This window comes from Egretta garzetta, unplaced genomic scaffold (genome assembly GCF_000687185.1).
Source record: "Egretta garzetta isolate BGI_Z169 unplaced genomic scaffold, ASM68718v1 scaffold56, whole genome shotgun sequence".
Taxonomy (NCBI): Eukaryota; Metazoa; Chordata; class Aves; order Pelecaniformes; family Ardeidae; genus Egretta; species Egretta garzetta.
Genome location: NW_009260182.1, coordinates 9,181,562 through 9,203,793, shown reverse-complemented (window position 1 = coordinate 9,203,793; position 22,232 = coordinate 9,181,562). Strand labels below are relative to the sequence as shown.

General features: G+C 44.0%; 1 protein-coding gene across 1 annotated transcript in view; it reads left to right on the top strand.

Moving 5' to 3' along the window:
* Positions 1-20,361, top strand: part of ARHGAP22 (Rho GTPase activating protein 22) — a 129,263-nt gene extending 108,902 nt beyond the window's left edge. Inside the window, exons 4-9 of the mRNA XM_009642056.2 lie at positions 1,834-2,041; positions 6,105-6,237; positions 10,892-10,965; positions 12,509-12,630; positions 15,397-16,297; positions 20,133-20,361. Of these exons, the coding sequence (XP_009640351.1) occupies positions 1,834-2,041; positions 6,105-6,237; positions 10,892-10,965; positions 12,509-12,630; positions 15,397-16,297; positions 20,133-20,361 (1,667 nt within the window). The remainder of the gene's footprint in view (positions 1-1,833; positions 2,042-6,104; positions 6,238-10,891; positions 10,966-12,508; positions 12,631-15,396; positions 16,298-20,132) is intronic.
* Positions 20,362-22,232: the final 1,871 nt, after the last annotated feature.

The window sequence follows — 22,232 nt, the reverse complement described above, 5'->3', positions numbered from 1 at the left end:
AATGCTTTTGCACAGGCTGTGACTTCAGAGACACCCATCTCAGTGAAAATTCAGATCAGAAATGAGACCTAGTAAAACCTTTACTCTGCAAGAAAACCAATATTTACAGTGATAAAGATAAGTCACTCCCATGCTCCAGGGCATGCCCTCCTGCCCGGATAAGGAGGGAATTTCCTTTGAGCCTCTTCATGGCCCTCCAGCTCTGATACTGAAATGCAGCTGTGTAAGTTGGGGTGTAAGGAAGGTTTCTGTCTTCTGATGTATAATAAAGTGGCAGGGAAAGGAAACTGGACTTTAGGATCCTTCTTGCGTGTTTCATTCAGGGAGTTGAAACTGATAGTGACAGTTTCACTGAGGATTGTTTTGCTGAGGATTCAGCAGGGTTGGACCGAATATAGAAAGCAGGCGTAGTTTGACATGATGTCTCCCATGAAGGACAGAGAATGGTGTTAGGCAACTTTCTGCCAGGAGTTATCAGCCTCCCATGAATATAGCACTAAAATAAAAATAGAAAACGTGGTTATTAGCAGGAAGATAAGTAGAGCCTTAAGAAATGACCAAATCCCCTGGCCTGGTATAAGCACATGCATGCATCCATTAAACACTGCTTCTGGCTATGGGTGGCGAACGCAGTATAACTCCAATATTTCATGCTGCCCTTTTTTTCAGACCTGCAGGATTAACTGAGTGCTTAATGCATGATCTAAAGCTCCTTGATGTCAGTGAAAAGCTTCCTATTGCTTTGAAAAATCTTTGAATAGAATTTCCTATCTGCCATGGTTGGTCTCATCTGAAATTGAGTAGATTCTGGGATTCTCTCACTTACTTCGGTAATTCTTATTACCAAAATATGGCTAACTTGGATGCTGTCCTCCCTGACTCCACCACACCCTGTAGGGTGCTAGAATTAGAGTTTCAGAACACAACTCAGCAGCTGTCCTCCTAGTGACAGGGATTGAACTAAGACCTCTGGGTCTTACAGATTCTGTGTTGTTAAAAAGATCCGCTGCCAATCGTGGCATTGAGCAGCTGGTATTGACCAGGAGCTCCAGTTCCTTCAAAGAGAGAGACCGTGCTTCATACTTTGTGACATATGTCTGCAGTAGATCTGACTTAAGAATTACCTAGGCCAGTCTGGTTTTAGAGTGTCTGGTGCTTCCAGGATGTTCAAGGTGCAAGAAATACAGTACACATGTTTTAGTAGGAAGGGCAATGTAGTTTGCACGCATTTTACTCTCTCTTTTAATTTTCATTCAGCGATTTTAATTAAAGGAAAAGAAATAGAAATGCAAAGCTTGCAGGATGGTGGGGGATTTTCACAATTAATGTTGACAACTGTATTCTGTCACATTAGCAATCCCTGCTAGTGGAATTGCTACCTGTTGGGCTGTGCAGCTGCAAACTGTTGAAGGACAACTGTGTGACAACTAAGAGGTGGGCGCAGAAAGGAATTGCATCCCATAAAGTCAATGTAGCCTTTGTTTTGGCAGTCTTAGGACAGAAGTTGCAATGGAAGTATAGTTACTTAATCCTGATTCAGCACAGCTATGGATAATCATAAACATACTCTTAACCCCACCTTCCTTGTGTGTAATGAGATATAAACTGGCTTAGGACAGAGGATAGTTTGAAGCACTCTTAAGCAGGAAGAAAAATATCACTCAGCATGTAATTCTTGGTTTTAAAAATAATTTTATTCTTCTGAGTCTATTAGAAAATGGACCTTCACACAGGTTCACCTATGTGAAAGTTTCCCTCATTGTATGCCCTGAGCAATAGCTCAAGAAGAGTTTAAGCTGACACTCAGATCTCTCTCTTGCTCTCTGTTGGCAGGGATCTTTGGACAGCGATTGGAGGACACTGTACAGTACGAGAGGAGGTATGGCCAGCGCTTGGCCCCACTGCTGGTGGAACAGTGTGTGGATTTTATTCGGGAGCGAGGTCTTACAGAGGAGGGGCTCTTTCGGATGCCTGGCCAAGCCAACCTTGTCAAAGATCTGCAGGATTCTTTTGACTGTGGAGAGAAGCCCCTTTTTGACAGGTGAGCTGACATCACCAAATTCAGGCTGGTTTATCTGTGGCTTGTAAAATCTGGCAGGAATGGCCTTGCAGCGGCTATCCTAGTTTATAAGTTCTTTCCACACCATTTTCTCTTTGTTTAAAGTCCTGCATGGTGGTGTTGGGTGGAGGCTTTCGTTCAGCTAAGTGCTTGAGCAGAGGGAGAGATTGAGCCCATTAATCTAGATGGGGCTACTCTAGTGTTTCAGCTTAAGCGCATTGCTAGATTTGGGTGCGGCATACTCAGCAGTTGGTGGGATCCCAATGTAGAAATGGGTATGACAGAGGTGAACTAGGTGTTCTATTGCCTTCAGATGTTGCATTCTTCCTTGCTGCAACCACAGAGGATCTACCTGGGGAAAATATCCCTTCCTTTGTCACCAGGTTTCAAAATAGCCACCGTCTCACACAACTTCCCTGGCCGTTATGTGTGCAATGCATAGAATCGGTCAGCATGTCATAGCAAAGCGCTTTCTGACCCCAGAAGAATTCTTGGCCAAAATTATTTTTTTAGTCCACAATTTCAGCAGCTGAGATGGTATGTTTATTTCAAAACGGAATATAACTTTTGATTTTCAAATAAACTTGAGTCAAATGTTTCTGAAATAAAAATGGCAATTTTGTATTTTTCTTCCCAGTATAAAAACGTTGATGTAATCACTCCTTGCCTGGTACAAAGACATGTTAGCTGCCTTTTTATCCTAATGACCATGGCAATGTCAGGGAGCAGCAAGGGCCAGCTGCTCCGCAAAGCAAGGTGAGCGAGGAGCCAAGTGTGGTAGCAAGGCTGGCAGAGGTAGTGGCACAGTCCAGTGATCACCAGGCAAGTCCATAGTGATGAGGCAGGTCCAAGATCAGGCTAGGTAATCTGTCTGTGAGTCAGGGCCCAGGTCCAGAGCAACAGGGTCTGTAGACAGGCACAGATATGGCTGTTGAGGTGGTGGGAGTTGTAGCTCACACGTGGGATAAACAGTAGAGGCTCAGCTTAACATTGGCTCCCAAGGGAAGACTGTCAGCCATGGCTCAGAGCACTCCATCCAAGGTCAGCAAGGGAAGGGGGGCAGCTCTCAGCTGCGCTAGCTCTACGTTGGCCCTGAGCCAACTCTTAGGGCCCTCGAAGCCAAATCCTGTCCATACTCTGTAACTAGCATTTCCTTCCCCCTCTCATGTGTACATGCTCCCCAGAGTGAAGGTCATCATTGTGCTAACCTAAACAGTGCTTTGAGAAACGGGCCTTGACCCTAACAGAGACCTTGAACTCCAGGGATATTTGGATCCAAGGCCATTTTATAGATCTGGCCTCTGTCACAGGTCTAGAAGTGGGATCAGATCTAGGATCTTAATTTGGAGTCCTGGCTCCATTTCTTGCTGGAACTCACTAGCACCACTTTCCCAGGTGGTGCAGGCAGCATCTAGTACATTGCCAGCACATTAACCTAGGGGATCACTTCCCCTGGACCTGAAGCCAGTCTTGACATTGCCAGTAGCATCCCTGTCTACTGCTGCAGGAAGAGCTAGCCCTCTCCTGCCTGGGCAGCAGAGTGTTTGGTCTCATCTGGGAAGAATATCCTTAGAGTTTATTGGGAACATTCTTCTAATTCTTCCCTCCCCTCATCTTCCCAGACCACCCATCCTCCTTTCTTTGATTCTTAACCACAGTCAGTATTTGCTCCCTAAATGGAAGTGTCAAATATTTAGAGATATTTTCATGAAAAAATAAAGTTTGAAATCATCAAATTGTCTCACTTCATCTTTTCTTAAACAAAACCTTTGTATTTTTAACTGAATATCTGGGTGTTCTAATTCAGAATTAGATTTATCTTAACTCATGTAGAAGTTAACAAAGTTATTTTGGAAAACACTTATATTCTGGAAGAGGAGTATCTACGGAAGGAATTAATTAGGAATGAAAGTTTCACTTTCATGTTTTACCTTAGTCTAATCCATACTAACTTCATTATCATGAAGATAAGCCAAGCCTCCCCCTAGCATTTTTAAAGCAGAAAGCACCTTTATTTCCATAGGCATTTGCACTGGCTGAATAGATCAGTGCTAAGTCTCACCTTTAACAGAGGCAATAAAGATCTCCATGAAGGAATGCCTGCCTTTTGGGTAGTTGATTTGAAATGTGATAACTGAGGGTTCAGTACAGGATTAAAGGAGGCAAACCTAGGGGTACCCGTGTAGTGTGACAGTTGTTGAAGGTCCCTCAGCCATTGCCTTTTGCTCTTTCCACCATGTCCGCTACAACTTGTAGGCCCAGCTTCTCTGGTCTTTGATATATGTGTAGTCACAGATAGCGACAAGGGAGAGGCAGTTCCACCCTGGCTAAGTGAAATGCTTCTCCTCCTAGCAAGCTAGTTCTCTATATGTAACTAAAACTATCCATGTATGGCCTAGGATACCTAGGCAGTGGCAAATGTTTTCTGCAAGTGTGAAATCCATATGCTTGTTTCCAAATCAGCTGCAGTGAAAGGAATATTTTTTTTTTCTAGTTTCAGTCAGTGATTTTAGATGTCTTTTATATCTACAGTGATCTTCCAAATGCTAGAGCCTGCCTGCCCCATTGGTGGATCAGAGCTCTATGATGACTGATAATTAAAATACTTATTTTTAAAAGGCTTGCTTTTCCAATTTCGGTTTTAAACACATATGTGTTTTCTCATGAAAGGCCAGGTGTTGCTGTTTTGGAACCACCCACAGCAGTCTGCTCCTATTGCACTTCCATGCCACTGAAAGTTTGGCTGCTTTTCACATGGCCTTGTGGATGAAACAATAACTGAGCCAGCGGACCTGAAGCTGTAGTCTGGGCTCTGCTTCTGAATGATGGTCATATTCGCCATCCTTGCCTGAAGCTCCACGTTAAAAAAGAAAAAAATGAATAAGGGTACTGACCTCATTTGTAAAGCATTTACGAGCACCTGAAGAAAACCACTGTGTGAAACTAGTATTCTCAAATATGATGGAACTGTTTAATAGGAATAGCATTATCAGGATTAGTAGCAAATGGTAGCTGCTGGAAGCTTTCTATTGTAATTTTTCCTATTTTGTTTTAGCTGCATGTCCAAAAATGCTTAAAAACATACCGAGTAGATGAGATTCAGCTTTTAGATAGAGGTGAGGATCTCAAGCTCTGTTGCCCCATGGTTATGGATGTGTTTTTCTCAGAGTTCTTTAAAGACTGTCGGACAATGGTGGGTAGTGGGGAGCTGGTGACAGAATCTGTTTAGACTTGCAATGGTTGAAACCGTTGAGGCCATCCTCTGCAAAGATTAACAAAGTTGTACAAGAGGAGACTTGGAATGAGGGAGAGGTATTGCCGTGCAGCAAAAGCTGGATAGGAAATGGAAAGGGAAGACCATGTGCATCTTCACCATGGGATCTGACACCTCAACCCCAATGTAAAGCAAAAGAGAAGAGGAAAAGGAAGTCCTTGGAGTGGGAAAGAAAAGAAAAGCTGATATCCCAGCATAACACATGGGTTAGGAAATGCCAGATACCCTACACTGACCTGCAAGCCAGGCAGCCATGCCCAACAGCAATAGAAGGCCTGGAGGAAATACAGCTTCCTCCATTTTTATCTGAACGATTGACCAGAGCACTTGGGAGTTTGGCCCATCAAGCGCAGGTGGATGCTGGCTGGGGAGAGTATCAGGCAGGAGGGATCAGAGGTTATGTTTGACTGCACGAGGATGCAGAGCTCTATTGTCAGTGCTGCATGATCCCTGTGTGCTTGCCTGGACTGTGTTGCTCACGTTCCTGATCCGCATTGGCTGAGGAACCACAGCACCGCCCTACCTTGAGCAGTATCGTGGCCATATCCCTTCCACTGCCTGTATTGCCTGAGATGCATTTATATCTTGACAAAATGGGAGATTTCCCATGTAGACATTCCCGCCTAGTACAAGTATGAGGCAGAACAGCTTTTTTCCATGTGCCTGCTTTGTCCCTGTCCCTAAGAGGGACCTTGATGCACCCTCAACAAAAGGCATCAAGCTTTGGGGTAGTGTGGGTTTCTAAATTTCCTTCATTCTTCTCTATTGCAGCAACACGGATGTTCACACTGTGGCGTCCCTCCTGAAGCTTTACCTTCGAGAGCTGCCAGAGCCTGTCATCCCCTTTGCCAAGTATGAAGACTTTCTTTCTTGCGGACAGCTGCTCTCAAAAGATGAGGGAGAGGTCAGTGACCCTTCTAATCTGCCTCCTTCTACCTTGAAGGTTGTTCCCAAGACTCAATGTAGTACAGCTTTCTTCTCATCATTTTTCAGTCCCAATTTATATCAATGAAGTTCCTGGGAAAATTCCCCTAAATTTTCCTGAAACCACAAATTGGGTGTTAATATCACAGGCTCCTGCTTGAAGCAGGAGCTTTTTTGAAGTCAGTCTTGTAGGCTGGTGCTTCTTTCTTCTGAACGAGGCTGTTCTGTAGCATAATCAGCAAGAGATGCAAGGTAGGAGACCTGGGTTCCTTTCCCAGCCTTGCTGTTGATTCATTAGCAAGCTGTATGAAGTCACTCGCTTTTTCTGCGTTTTCAGTTTCATATATCAGAACTGCACATTCTGCTTCCCAGAGTTTTTGGTGGATGAGATGTTGATCTGTGCAATGGTCTTTGTATTTCTTAGTGGAAAGGCACTACAAAAGGGCAGGCTATGGTATTATTCCAAAATGGAGGAAATAAGGCTATGAATACTTCACCAGAACCTTCTTATGATGATTCTCTCTTTGATTTCCAGGCAAGGGAAGGGGCTGACAGAAACCTCTAAGTCTGTGGCAATCATGGAAATTTTGATTCACTGCTTGGGAGGAGCAGGATAATTTACAATATGATTGATTGATCTGTTTCATCCATATTGTTCTTCTTGTGGTGATGCCTGAGCTCTTTGCTGACTGCAAAGGCACGTTGGATCTGGTCTAATGCAGGTGGAACTATGCCACCTTCTAAAGCAGAGATTTAAAGAAGCTGTAAGGGTTGTTACTAGTGTGAGCTAAAGAAGCAAAGGACTGAGGGCTTGTTAAGTCGCAGTCCGCAGTTCTGTCTTTTCTGTGTGTGGCCTTAAGAGCGTCCTCACATCTTTGTCTCCGGTGGGGACTGTAAAAACTGTTCTTTACTGAGAGCCTGGGGTTCAGCCTTAGTTCAAGCAGCAGAAGGCTCTGGGGAGATTCAGTCCTTCATGATGCCCATTAGGAGATGCTTGTTTGCATGCATCAGATGTAGCGTATCTGGTAATGTCAGGTTTTTTACAGATAAAAGGCAAGTTTGCTGCTATCTATACTTACATGATCTACCCTCTAGCCAACGCTGAGAAAGCAAATTTCTGTGCATCACGCCACATATTACCACACATGGTTATGCATTTGTGTCTTAGACACAGCCACATCAGTGTGTCAGTGCACTACTGTTGTCTTCTACTAGGGACAGGTATGGGACTACTAGCTCCAAAACTTGCTCATTTATCTGCCTTATCCTCAGCCAACTCGGGCATCTCTGCACGGTGCTATGTTACAGAAAGCACAATGGTTGATTTCATAAGAAACAGAGGCATTTTTAAGCCCTGAAGCTGGTTTCATTTTGGTCATAGGATGTAAAGACTGGGAAGTTTTGGATCCATTAAGCACTATTGCACAAGAGTAGAGACACTGCCAAGTTGGGCAAACATAATTGTGTATCAATTGCTCAGCTTATTAACTACGTAGTTTGCCTGATTTTGCCTGCACAGGCTGCAGCAGTTTGGGAAGCAACATCTGTGTTGGTTTCGTGGGAACAAGGCCAGACTCAAATGACTTGTAGTGCAGTATTCCCTTTGGATTAGAAAGGCGATGAGGAGCACTAGATAGCCAAAATGAAAGCTTACAATCAATGTATGGTACTGCTGATAGCACCAAGTTGTCTTGTTAAGCTGCTGTTGTAAACATAGCCATTTCTTTTTTGTCAGGAAAATCTGGAAGCTCAATGAGGGCTGTTTAGTTTTTCAGAAAGGAAGGTGGAGTGCGCACAGCAAGGGTGGAGAGGCTGTACGTGCACAGTAGCACGTGGAGCAGAATGTAGCACAAAGTCATACCCAGCCTGTAGGGCCTGACTCACCTCTCACATGGGAAGTCCCCCTGCTCAAAAATGCAGTTTCATTGAAACCATAAATTTTTAGCACAAAATGATAAGCAGGGAATTTCAAAATCAAATGTTTCATTTTGAAACAGTATTTGGAAACAGGATTCAATCTATTGTTTTAATTTGAAGTACTATTTTGTTTTCATTTTTCTCTTTGAAGTTTTAAATGAGACTTTTAGACTCAAAATATCATTTTCTTTAGTTTTGTACACCCACTCCACAATAGAACCAGAATTACTTGAGGCAAAATAGCCCTTAGGATAAAATTGTTGGCACCTCTTGCTGCTACATTGTGACCACAGATAGGAATTACTGTGATGTTAGCTTGGCCTAATCTCCATGTGCAGCAAAAAATACTCCAGCACTGCCCTAAGCTTTCCATTTCTCATTCAGATTGCTGTTCATCTTCATTCTGTACCAAGCTAATCTCTGGTGTTGGAATGCAAACAGAAACGTAACTGAGACCTTGGGTTGTGCTGAGGCCTGCAGGTATCTCAGCAGGACTGCAGAGTTAAAAAAGATCCCAATCCCAGCTGGTTGGGAGGGAGGGATTGAAAATGAAAAACAATTTTAGAGTAAGAATGAGTGAAAGATCTCCAAGTCTTTAAAACCTCATTTGAGTCTGAGCTGACTTGACATGGCAGTATTTTAGCCTTCAGTGCTGCCTGTACTCTAGAGATGCACACAGCAGCTCCATAGGCTAGGCATGTGGCTTTGAGCTTTTAAAGAGGGATCTGAATTCGGGTGAACATCTGAAGTGTCCCTAATTTTCCAACCCAACTAGAAGCTCCTAACTGGTGCTGATCTGCTACACGCATTGCAAAATCCTTGTGTTTGGGATCACTCCTTGGAAAACATGGATCTATGGTAAATTAGACATGCAACATTTTCAAGGAGGTTAAGAGGTATCACTGCAAAAGACCATGAGGAATGATAGCTCTGTGCCTCTGTTGCTTGCTAGGCTGCAGCCATAAGCATGGTAAGTGCTATTTGTTAGTAACGCAGCAGTTTCTGGCTTGCATTTCCCTTTGCGCTGCCGCTGTGGTGTTACCAGCCTCAGCTTTCTGCTGTGAGGTGGGCAGGGGGTCGGTGGGTACAAATCTGTGGCAGAGCTGATCAATGATGCAGCAGGAGAGAAGCTTTTTTTTAACCTGACAAGTGTTCGCACCTTGATGAATATGAAGATACTCTCTGTGTAATACCATGTTTGTGATTTCTCGTGACAAGGCACAGATGATAAATTTTTAGAACCTTTTTTCCTTTTGGGTACCATCGTGTACCTTTAGGTGATGTTTCCAGCTGTTTACAACTGCCTGCAGTTTGTTCCAAAGCCCCCTCTTGCATCCAGTGGAGCCATGGTATTTTAATTCATAGCACTTGAGACACAGCGCCACATGTCATCCTGATTTCTGTATTTGAAATAAATTGGGTTACAGAGCAAAATTCAAAAGGAAATTAGGTCTGTTAGCTCACCTATTTCTAGTTCAAACTCCTCACTTGAAAGCTGGATAAACTGAACAGCCGACCTTAACCTTCACATCAGTAGCAGCTGTCCTCGATTCAAATGTTTTCAGAAGTTTAAAAAAGAGGATTGAGATTTTCAAAAGCGGTGTCTCCATTGTTGTTGCTGTTAAACCAGCATAATTTTTAAGATAAGGAATTAAAAAGAATTTACTGCTTTTAAGAATTCTTTTTTAAGTTTCAGGTTTTTTATTAAAGGACTCTTTTTTTGCTGGGACACATAGAATAAAAAAGTGTCTACACATTCAGGATGTTAAGGATGGAGGCAGGAATCTGCTCTTGGGATCTTTCTGCCTTGCCTGGAGCAGAGAAATCACAAAGATCTTGCAAGAGGCTGGGTAACAGGATTCCCTCTGTAAGAGTCCTTAACAAATTGAGGAAAGTTTGAAACAAATGTCCAACTGCACTTCTTTGGCTTGGAATTTCTCCATCATTAGTTAGCAGCCCTCCATCATTAGTCAGCAGCTATCACTCTTCCCAAATGTGCTTGGGTATCTACTTTCCCACCAAAGGTTTGGCTGTCTCAAAAAGGAAGCAAATCTCCAGGGTAACTGCAGCATTGACAGGAACAAGCAAATGATGCTTGGGACTGTGGAAGGACAATAGCCTGGTGAGTCAGAGGTTTTCATTAGGTGATTTAAGTAGCTTCAGGGTTTTAAGTCACTCCTCCAGCAGATGTCTCATCTTATGTTTTAATGTGAAGAAAGAAATTTTATGAGGAAATATGTTACAGCTCAGAAAGACTGCAAATGGAAGAAAGCAATTAAAAAGGAGGCAGTTGAACTTGGAATATTGTTTAGCTTTTTTAAGAAAAAACTCTCCTCTGCTCAGTTGAGCATTACTGCAATGTATTTATGCTACACTCAATGCCTCAAAGTTTCAACCAGGCCAGGTGCTAAAAAGGCACATGTGCTGGTGTATTTATAACAAGACTACCAGGCCTCGCTAATTGAAGGCGTCTACATCAGCCATTAAAGCTGACAGGAGGATTTCCACTGATTTTGAGAACTGAAAAGTTCTGGACATTGGGGTTTTGGTAGGGCACAACAAGCTGGATGACACCTTTTTTAAAGCAAAGCTTCCTTGTGTTACCATCTGTTGTTCATGGTTTTGACTCTGGAAAGAGGACTTTGTAGTACTGAAGGAAGTCACGTCTGCTTTGCTTTATATTAATAGCTCTGCTTCTTGTTTTTCTTGTCCCTCAGGGTACCCAGGAACTGGTTAAACAGGTAAAGAATTTGCCCCAAGCCAACTACAACCTCCTCAAATACATATGCAAGTAAGTGAAATTAATTAACACTTGGAAAAGTCACTAAGTTTTGTGAGGCTCAGTCTTACATGCAAATAATTTACTTTGAAAGAATGAATATTCAAACACCACTTACACATAAGTTACTGCTCCTGTAAAACACATGGAGGTGAATGTGCAGCCTGCCTGAAGGAAGCTCTTTGTTTATCCAAGAGCATCAGTCAAGCAAATTGCTGTCACCCACAGCCTTGGCAGCAGACATGAATGATACTAAGATATTATATTGTTTATTTCAGAAGCACTTAAAGACCAGTAAAGAAAGGGGTTTTTTTTCCAGGTACTGCACATTTAGAAGATTTATGACACAAGCTGAGTAGAAAATGCAGTCAGAATAGCCAGTCTGGCCTCAGCTCTGGTTTGGAAGTGGGGCTGGGAGTGGCTTCCTCTTGGAGTCCCAGAGACTCTGCAGCCTGTCTCCCCTCATCTCTCTGCTGACTCTCCCAGTTTTTGCAAAGTGGGCTGGAATGTGTTTTGGGCGCTGGAACGCACTGTTACCCTAGATACAACGTAGTGAACTTTATGTTGTGTTGTAGTCTCCGTGGTAGTTAGTCCCTTTATGGCCAGTGGGACTTGCACATCTGGAGCAGGCAGTAGACACAAACACTGACGTGAAGCCCATGACTTACTCAAGATATGTCAAGCCCTTCCCAAGTGTACAGACAGATAGCATTTCTGAAATTTATTTTTTGAATGCTTTAAAACATTTATTTTGCCTCACTATGTGCTTCTAAAGCCATTTGGTTTAATACCTGAGCACCTCAAAACATGAATGGCTGAGGCAGGGGAATATAGTTATACATGTTTCTAAGTGAAGAACTGAGGAAAGGAAAGGCAAGTAGAGTTTGTTTCTGACTTAGTGAAGAAAACTGATTTTTGTCTGCTACAGGGCAAAGCTGCAGAAAAAATGGGAGTGCCTAGAAAAGTCATGCTGCAAGTAGAAGCATTCAAAAATTGGCCAAGTAGTGCAGAATGACAAGGAAACTTTTTCCCTGCCAAAACCCATCCAAATCATCTGAAAATTAGCAATAGTTTAGGAAACAGAGTACAGACAGAGTGAGACTGTTGACTTTTGAGGCCACTCAGTCCTATGTCCTGCTATTGTAGGTCTGCATGTCATATAGTCCTTTTTACAACTTAGCTCATCATGTACAAGCTATTTAGGTGTTTGTTAGTTTATCTGTAAGTGAACAATGGCAGAAGTCAATCTATGTAATTGGAGAATTCCTACAAAAATGTGAAAATTTGTACTTTCATACCCAGTAGAAAGCTGGGTCTGTGGTAGGTGGGTACCTTTGGCAGAAACCATCCTGTCCTGTCTTGTTCATACACCAGGAGGGATCTGGGTTATTGCTGAGTATCTAAGCTGCATTAGTCCCTAGGAGCATTTTATGTATCGGGGTTGTAAAAACTCAGGACAAAACTGTCCCTGCCCCAGAATGCCTACAGTCTACGGATGAGAAGTGACTTATTATTATTCCTCTCCTCCTTTGATTTTTCTGGGGGGCTTTTCAAGGTTCCTTGATGAAGTTCAGGCTCACTCCAGCATTAACAAGATGAGCGTCCAGAACCTGGCTACAGTATTTGGACCAAATATATTACGACCCAAAATGGAAGATCCAGTGACCATGATGGAAGGTAGGTACTGCTCTTGTGAGATTACACAATACCTGTGTCTTGGAGCTGTAAGAGTACACTGAAAGTCATACATTCATTGGTAGCTGGATCACTTGACTGCACAGGCAGCAACAAGTCAAGCAGCCCCTTTCATCAGCCTGTGAGGAGATGCACCAGTTGGCCTCTGTTATCCCACTCACCACTGGCCCGGGGGTATCTCTCCTCTCCACCACATGGAGATGCCTCTGCCTGTTTTAAGTTGTTACGTGCAACTCCTTTTGAACCCACTGCTACAATGAAAGCTCAAATGTTCTTCAGGACCATGTTTAAGTACCAAACCACTGCCATTTAGCATTGGTGCATTCAGGTGATTAGACAGCTCCCCGTAAAGGACATCTGGTCTACACAGAAAGAGGTACTGTAGTTTTTGCTGTGCCACAGCAGCTGTAACTAGGTGTCTTAGAAGAGTTGTCTTCTGAGCAGGCTTTGTATGGGTCAGAACTTCACAGAACCCAAGGAGTAAGTTGAAAATCACTGTTAATTTTGGATGTAAAAATATGAAGCTTGAAAATTACCTACCTCTGTATGGGTCAGGAAATGCCCAGAGCATGATTTCTGTCTGGCTGACACTAAGGTTGGGATACAGCCCCTCTCCCAGGCAGCACTGGAGCACAACTACTGTGGTGCAAGTTTTAGCAGGGTCTTTGTATCAAGTTTTGTGGGATCTTGGCAAGTCTGCAAAAAGAATTGATGGATTCATGCAGATACTGGACACAGATGGAGACGCTGTGCCCAGGATGTCCAAACGCAGCCCTGGCACTGCTCCCTAGCTGTTGGGGAGAGCTGACGTGGTGTTCTGCGTGACAGAAATCCTTCACAGAACACCGGCATTATCACGCCTTAGCAGCAGCAGCGCCTTTAGCTCTGCACTTGTGACCTCCAAAAGGCACTGCAGATACGTGCCCTGCAGATGGCAATCCACTGTAAGGCAACAGGCCAGCTTCAGAGCATATAAACCACAGTTGCTCAGGGACTCGAAGCCTGCTACAGAGGTGTGGGCCATTTTTTAAGGGCAGTTTGAGACCTTCCCCTCTGAGAGGGGGAGATAAAAAAACGTGGGAAGGAGAAAAAGGGAGTGCAGGAGCAGATGGTGGGCTATTCAGCATTACCAAGTGGAGATAGCTGAAACCTCAATCTGTTGTGTGATGCTGTGACTTGCCCTAGTGGCCAGCTGGCAAGCAGTTTGATAAGACTCTTGCAGCCTTGGCCAACAAGATGCTTTTTGTTCAACTGGTATAGACGACAAGTTGGGGTTCAGTCCACCTCAGGCATTTCACTATGCAGTTCAGCTGATGGCAGAGGTGCTTGTGCCATGTGTAGGTGCACAGGTGCCACGGATCCTGTGGTCTTATGGTCTCTCCTAATCACCATATAAAAACACCACGGTGACCTGACCTAGAATTCTATATTACCGCAGACCTGAACTGTAGAAAAATGGGGATCCAGTCACTGGATTTTTAGACTTAATCATTATACTCATAAGCAACAGCACTGGGAATGTTTTGTTTTATTGTTAGTTGAGGATAGAAGATTGGTTAAACAGAAACAATGGAGAAGTGGAAAGACTCTCAATAAAATATTTTTAGCTTCAGGGTAATAACAGATCTGCTAAATCAGCTGATACAGAAAAATACTGCTGCTGGTTCTTAAAGAAAAGCACTTTAATTGTGTCTCTCTTCAAACTTAAACCATGAATTTCAAATAGAAATATCTGAAGTTTGACAGGTAAATTGTTGGGAATGCCCTTATCTCCAGAGAGGTTTAATTCTCTCTCCGCACTCACAGACATAAAACAGAAGTTGTAGGTGACTCAGTACCTCTTGTTGTCAGGCCAAAACCTCATTATTAAATTCAGGCTCTTACCTTGAACCCCTGCATATGTTAGTCTTATTCTCTATTTCAGACCATGATTAAAGATAGACTAATTACATATTTGCTCTTTGTAAGGTTTTCCTCTTTTGCAGAAAATGCTTTGTATTAGGTTTGGTACAGTGACGACTCATCTCTGTGGATTTAAAGAATTGCAAGTGCTTTCTGCACTTGCTGTACACCGTCTGCAGGTGCATGTATCATACGTGTGTCATACTTTCTCCAAGTTTCTCAGTACACTAGGGGTGCAGCAGAAGGCATGAGCTGAAATTCCTGGTTTTTCAGTAAACACTAGCTCTGGGCCTGTTAAGTCTATGGAACTGGGTGCAGCATAGTTGTGGAAACCTGCTGGTTTTGGAAGATGGACGGAGAAGTGCTCCATCCCAACTCTTAGGTTAGTGCGTGCAGGATCCAGCACGCATCTCTGCCCAGGGCTGTGCTGTCCTGCATGGATGCACGTGCTGAGATTGATGCTGGCTCTGAACCCCATGCCATGGTATAGTACACGATGTGCCCCGTTTTCCAGGTCTCATCCTCCTCTGTCATCCTTCAGCAGGCCAATTTATTAATCATTGCTACTGATCGTTTGTACTCTGCTAGTCAGGTACATTCATGAGTCGGACTGACGCCTGCATCCTTTGCAGTCCCCGCTTCCAGCAAAGGCAACGATTCCTGTCTCTCGCAGTCCTGTAGAGAAAGGCCCAGAGCAGTTGTTTGTGCAGACCCGCTGCAGGGCATGGTGCCCACAGAGTGCCACACGGTGCCTCACACAGAGCTCACAGGGCATCTCACAGACGGGGTGAGCCTCTGAGGTCTTCCATGTCTCATCAACTGCTCGCCTTTGTTTCCTCCCCACAGGCACCTCGCTCGTTCAGCACCTGATGACAGTGCTGATAAGTGAACAGGGGCGAATCTTTGCTGTTCCTCAGGCAGATGTGCCAGGGAGCCAGCTGGAAATCAGACCTGTGCGTCAGCGCAGTACTGTGGAGTGGATCTCCGAGGAGGACGGGGAGGACAGCAGGTCAGAGAGCAGCGTTCCCAGCCCCGCTGATCTGCCTTCTAGCAATGCTGTGGCACTAGAAGCCACCCCTGGACCTGCGGTGAAAAGCACTCCTTCAGAGCACAGTGGCAAATTGACTCAGCCTGCCACCAGCCCCAACAAAAGGGTGCAGACACTGCCTCCGTGGAAATACTCCTTCCGCCAGCAGGGAGCACGGTCTGTCAGTCCAAAGCTGGGCAGCTCATCCTTAGATATCCCCAACCTCTCCTCCAGTGGGAACTGGTTGATGAATGGACTGTACTCTCTCCGAGGCCATCGCCGGACAGCCTCCGGCGAACGAGTTAAAGACTCATGTTCCTCCCAGAGACTCTCGACTTATGACAACGTCCCCTCGTCCAGCCTCTCCCTTAGCACACACAGTATGGCCAGCACCACGTGGTCTACATCGTCATGTGAAATCTCCGTGGTGGACTCAGTCAGCAGCTGCCCAGCCTGCCGGGCCAGTGACTCTTCTGCCTTAAGCTCTCTCAAAACTGAGTGGGTAACTCAGGGCTCACTATCTCAGAGTGAGGTCAAGACTGTGGATCTGGAGAACAGCATCGACAGGTTTGAAGCATGCAGCAGCAGCAGTGAACAGAGCAACCCAGCTGCAGCTTCCAGAGACTCTGTCAAATGCTCTAGGGCCTTACAGAGCTTGGTGGTGGAGCTAAAGACAGAACTGAGCAAACAGAGGACTGAGTACGAGACTAGTATCAAAAGGTAATGTCACCTGCAGGGGGGACAAGGAAATCATCTGTCAGCGTTACCCCTGTTTGAACACGGGTGTGGGCTACCAAACACATCAGGTTCTCAGACCTGGAGTTTGGGTTTGAGAGACAGCAGGTTTGGTTCTGCTCTTCCTCACTGTTCTCTGAATCCAACTTTCCTCTCTCTGATCAGAGAGGATCAAAAAAAATGGGATTTCTGTCACACAGGGAATTCCAGTATATCACATTCCGTGTTTTCACTGGAAATCAGAATTGCACAGGTAATGCCTAAGTCTGTTCTTTGTCAGTGTCCTGGGAGACAACAGCAAAGCAAACATCTGTCTTGGAGTGGGGGATTGGGACCCAGGGTGGTCAGCCCTCAACAAGGAACTCTGGTGGTCTGTGCATGTGCTGAGATTTGTACCAAAGCATTGAGGGCTTCTTGCTGCTTTTCCCAGCGGAAACATTCTTCAGGAGACTGATTTTGACTATTCTCCAGGGTTTTTTTTTTTTTGGTGGTGGTGATAGGACTGCATCTCAGTTACAACTTTTTCAGCAGCACTGTGTTGAACTTGTAGAAAGCTTGCTTTTGATTTCTGATGTACTTGTAGTGGTCCTTTGCTCAGCTGGCCAGCTACTGACTCAAAGTGGCACAAGGTGCTGCTTGTACAGCAGATACGTGAACCGTGCAGGTCTTTGCTCACTCCGATGCTTACTGCAATTGCTGATGCTGTCCTTTAGATCTGTGCTCAGAGAAATTCCTTCCAGTTTTCAGGAGAGGGGTGTGTGAGGGCAGTGGCTGTAGGAAGTAGAAAGTAATAGTAACTAGGAAGTCATGTTTATTAATTTGCATGAGTTAGTATATTAGGTTTTATGAGTGTGCTTAATAGAATGACTTTCAGGCAAGTACTCAGGGAAATAAGCACATGAATTATTGTTGCTTAAAGGAATTAGGTATGGTTTAATGATACAGCCACATGCAAGATTGCACACCATGTCATAATACAGAAGGATCATCGTTGGCCTGGGCTCTGCAGCCCTGGTACTTTGCACTGCAGAAGGGCTGCAGTCCCATTTCTTACAAAGAGTTGAGTTCTCAGCTTTTTTGGTGTGTTAAGGTGTTAATGCAATACCCCTTCAGTTATTAAAACTCTGGTAGCATTTACATGCCTCAATTTCCAATCAGCCTCCCAATCATGGTACCAAAAGCACACATGACTGACTGTAGGGATTGTATAGCACAGCTTTAGGCTACATTTGTTGCCTCTTTTCTTGTTAAAGTAATTACTCAAAAATGTATCATCTGAGCGTGATCTCTTCCAGTGGGCCAGCTGCTAAGGTAGGAATTTCACTTGCGACCTTCCTGCTTTATTTTATGATTCCCTGTGGTGGTGGCTTGCTGGCCTCTGCAGCTCCCCTGCCTCTTGCATTGTACTGCCTTGGTACGTGAGGCTGGAAGGAGAACCAGGCCATGTAGTGGGTTCAGTTCCCACCTCACATCACGGAGTGGGAGAAACACTTAACCCCCCGCCTCGTGCTCCACGTAGAAGAGCTGATGAGAACACTGCTGGTTGCTAGAACAACACTAGTTGCTAGCATGGTGTGTTGGTAGTTCATGGCTTGCTTTTTTTTTTTAGATGCCCTACTGTTGCAGAGGGGGAGGGAGATGAGTGTACGTGCCTTGCATTTAATTCTGCAGAGCTGCCCTGGCAAGCCTTGTTGCAGGGATACAGAGTAATAAACAGAAAGTAGACCAGGCTGCACAACTTGGAAATGTGTATCTGCACATTTTTACCTGCTGCCTGGGGGAAGAGATGGCTTTCCACCTCTTCTCAGTGAAACTGTTCCAACCAGGCCTTCAGCTGCTGACAACAGCGACATCCAGGAAGCCCTGTTCTTCGCTCCAGCTGTTGAGCGTTTTCAGCTGTTCCAGCTCCAACACCGGCCTTTCCCTTCAGTTGACAGGGACAGCAAGCACTGTGGCTGGCAGGGAGGACTAGAAATTGGTTGGCTCTCATAGGGCAAAGTAGCCAAGAGGAAAACGCCTAATGAATTAATAGTTTTGTAAAACCAGGCAAGATGCAATCACTGCCTTTTTGTATTAAACAGGACGATTCCAGCTGTTTGGGATTACAGCCCAAAGGATTGTGCTGTCAAGTCTAAGAATTTCAAGCCAAGTTTTTCAGCTCTCAAAAATTTTGCAGTGTTTTTACTACATCTGCAGCAATTTACATGTGCAAAAATATGTTCCTTTTGAGACCGCAGGAAAGTCTGCTCCTGTGGAAAGACAGGAGCTAACTAGCAAAGAAGGGAGGCTGTTTAGCAGAAAAACGTTGGGCTGCCTCACTGGCTTTATTTTATTGAAGATAATTTAGTCCCCAAAAGTAATAATTAGTTCCTTTACAATTGTACATGTGCTTGTGTGGTTTGCAGCACTCGGTGTGTGTAGCAGGGCATGTTTTAATGAAGGAATATGAGCTTTTTGTTGGCACGCACCTAAGTGGAGGGAAAGCAGAGTCAGTACCTGCCTGGGGCAGAGGTAAGGAACACTTGCTGATGGAAAAGCTGTTATTTATCATCATCAACTGCCCATTTTCACTCTTAGTCAGAGGGAGGCAAGTTTTATGGCCTTCCTGTAACCAGTCTGTTCCAGAGCATTTCCCCCTCGAGGTTAGTACAATTATCAGGCCTCCTTTGTCGAGTTTCAGTAATTCATGCTTACCACCTGGGACTCTTAAGAAACTGGAAATATCTTTGAGAGGACTACGTTGTGGGTATAAACGCAGTAAGTACTGCAACCCTATGCAATCTGGAACATGGACAGCTAGTATGGCTGCTGTAGCTGACCCCTAAAATTTCGTGGTAGAAAAATTTTATTGGTAGCTCAGATCCCTAGGACAGAACAAAACTGTTAGGGATGGGGGGGAGGAAGGGAGGATCCTAGCACCCTAAAATTTCGTGGTAGAAAAATTTTATTGGTCCCTAGGACAGAACAAAACTGTTAGGGACGGGGGGGAGGAAGGGAGGATCCTAGCGTCACAAGAGTCCTCTTGTATTACAGAGACAGCAATCTGGCTGATAAAAGCCTGCCTTCATAGTCTTTTGCAGACATACTGCACTTTTCTGCTCACTCACCAGTGCAGCTCTTGGTCTGCTGGACCTGGTGATCAGTGCACCTACGCGTGGCTTTCCAGTTTGTTGAGAGTTGTGGCAATGATCATATTGCCATCCTTAGCTGTATATGAAGGAACAGTTTAAGGGGATGCACTGCATTGCCTGCATAATGGCCTCGTGGTGGTCACAAAAATAGGATTCAGACCCTTCTGGGACTGTCACAAAGGTTCACCCTTTTTTTTTTTTCCTTAGAGAAAAGCTGTGGGTCTTGCATTAGAGCTTTGTGCACAAACTATTTAAGGTCTGTTCTTCAGATTCTTCCTCATACAAAAATTTGTTTTTTGTAAAATCTTGTGCAGTATGAAAAACTTTTATTCCCCCACCCCAATGTCAGTGACAAACTTTACAGAAAGTACCATAAAATGGACAGTGAGGAAGGACTGCGACCTATTCTTACCTGACCTTGAAGGATATTCCTCTGTACTGGATATCCATAGAGGGAAACACAGTATCAGGATGAAAACAGAGGTTAAAATATTATTTTGGAACTATATACTTAATCTCAGCCTAACTAACTGAGGAGTTAATACAGCTCCTCAGACAGTCAGTCTGTTGCCTAAAAGTTGAACAACTTATATTTATTATAGATATCATCATCAGTATTTATCCAGCCACTTAAAAAAAAAAAAATATATTTTTTTTTTTTCTTCTCCCTTCCCCCCTTTGGCTTTAAGAATTGAAGAAACAAGTGCAGACCTGAGGAAACAAGTGGTTAGGTTAGAAGAAGAACTGGACCAAGAACGGAAGAAATACACGATGCTGGAGATAAAGCTGAGGAATTCTGAACGTGCTCGTGAAGATGCCGAGAAGAGAAATCACCTCCTACAGAAGGAAATGGAAGAGTTTTTTTCAACATTAGGATGTTTAACTGTTGGGAGTCGAAGTGCTAAAGTCCCCAAGTAGAACAAATGATGTACAGCGTAGAAAATTCTATTTCTGGCAAAACCAGTGAAAATGCACATTTTGTTCTGGTATACTCATGTATCATGAGTAACTCTACAGTGATTGTGCTTGCGGTGCCACTTGCTCTGTTGTCTTTACATGTGCTGTAGTATTTGGGCCAGCTGGGAAAGACTTAAAACACAATGCCGGGAAGTTTAGATGTCAGATTTCCAAGAAAGAGTGGGCAGCCTTTTAACCACAAATCAAAAGATACTGTTCTCCATAGCTGCACTGCTGCCATCTTCGGATTTACTGCTCCGTCCTTTTGCTGGCTGAAGGACAGCGGAACGTCCCGCAAGGTGGGTGGGATGGCCGGAACTGACGGCCAGGCTGAGCCTGGAGCGGAGGGCCTCCTACACTTGTGCTTGGGATGATGGCAGTTCCAGTGTGTCACCACATTCAATCTGGTTTAGCATATGGATTTAATATATGAGGTGTTTTTCCTCCCCACTCCCTGCATAAAGTTTGTTCAAATTTCTCATTCCTTAAACTGGTGTTATTTTATGAAGATGCTTTGAAAACAAAATCTACAAACAAGCTGAAGATACCAAAATCTTGATGGTTCATTAAAGTTGTTCCTTACTCACTGAACAGTTCTGGTGCTTCACAGAAATGTGACTTATTAAAGTGTAATTAATAATAATCAGATTGGCCACACAAATTCCATGGAACTTGAAATATGCACATTTTGCCCTAGGTATCTGGGTTTTTTTGAGCCAAAAATAGAGCGGTATTAGCTGCAAAAAGAAAATCTCGTGAGTTGATATGTACTGATGAGACATCAAGGTAGGAGAAGAGAGATTCTTATCACCAAAACATCTGACTGCTGAGGGTTGTTATCTATAAAACTTTAATAGTGAAACCTATGGTAAGAGAAATTAGTGCAATTAGTGCTAGAAACGGGGAAGGGTGGGATCTATCCTTAATCTTCCCAGGACAGTTTATGCTTAGCTGCCTTCTAACATTTCTCATGACATCAGTTGAATTTTTGTTGTTAGGGAGATGAGGGGACAGGAGGAATAGAGCAAGCAACACAGCAGCCTAAGTTCCTTTGCTTCTACTAAAGAAATGTCATTAGAATGAAGCTGTAATTTCCACTAATTAGCTGCCAGGGCTCACTTCCCTTCAAGGGACTTCTTTGAGAAGTTCTGTATAATGTTTCCAGTGCCCTGAGCCACGTGGAGCCTGCACACAGAAAATTGTTTCACCAGATTCAGCTTGAACTCCGCTCGCCAGCCCAGCGCTCGCAGCACTGTCTGCTCTATCTTGGCACGTACCTTTGACAGCTCAGGTGGCTTGGGAGTCTCAAGAGGAGAAAGAAAGATTTTTAATGGAAAAGCGCCACGACAACATGAGCTGGCTAAATTATAGACTGTAGTGAAGGTGCTTGCTTTATTTAGTATTTATAAAAAATAACCTGAATCTGTCTTTTCTTACTTACAGAATGTAACTCATTGCCTGAAAATAACCTTAGAATGGGCTTTTTTACGTACCAGCAGGTTGTACCCCTCTCAGTACTGACTTTCTCCTCATCATCTCACAGATATCCAGGTATTTCAATATTTAAACATCTAGAAGTTAATTTGTTTCTACCTCACTGTAACGCTCCTCTTTCCTATAGAAATAGAAACCATTTAAAGTGAGCAAAAAGAAACTTTTTTAACCTAATCTTTCCTGGTTAAGACAAGTCAAGCAAGGTGGTAAAAGTAAGCCGTGTGAATAGGTTAATTCAGTTTTTTCAAAACATTTTCCCTTTCTTCCCAGAATATCCAGCTGTGCTGGATTCCTTGCTGCCCCTGGCATGAGGCAGTGTGGCAGGTACCTGAGCCTTC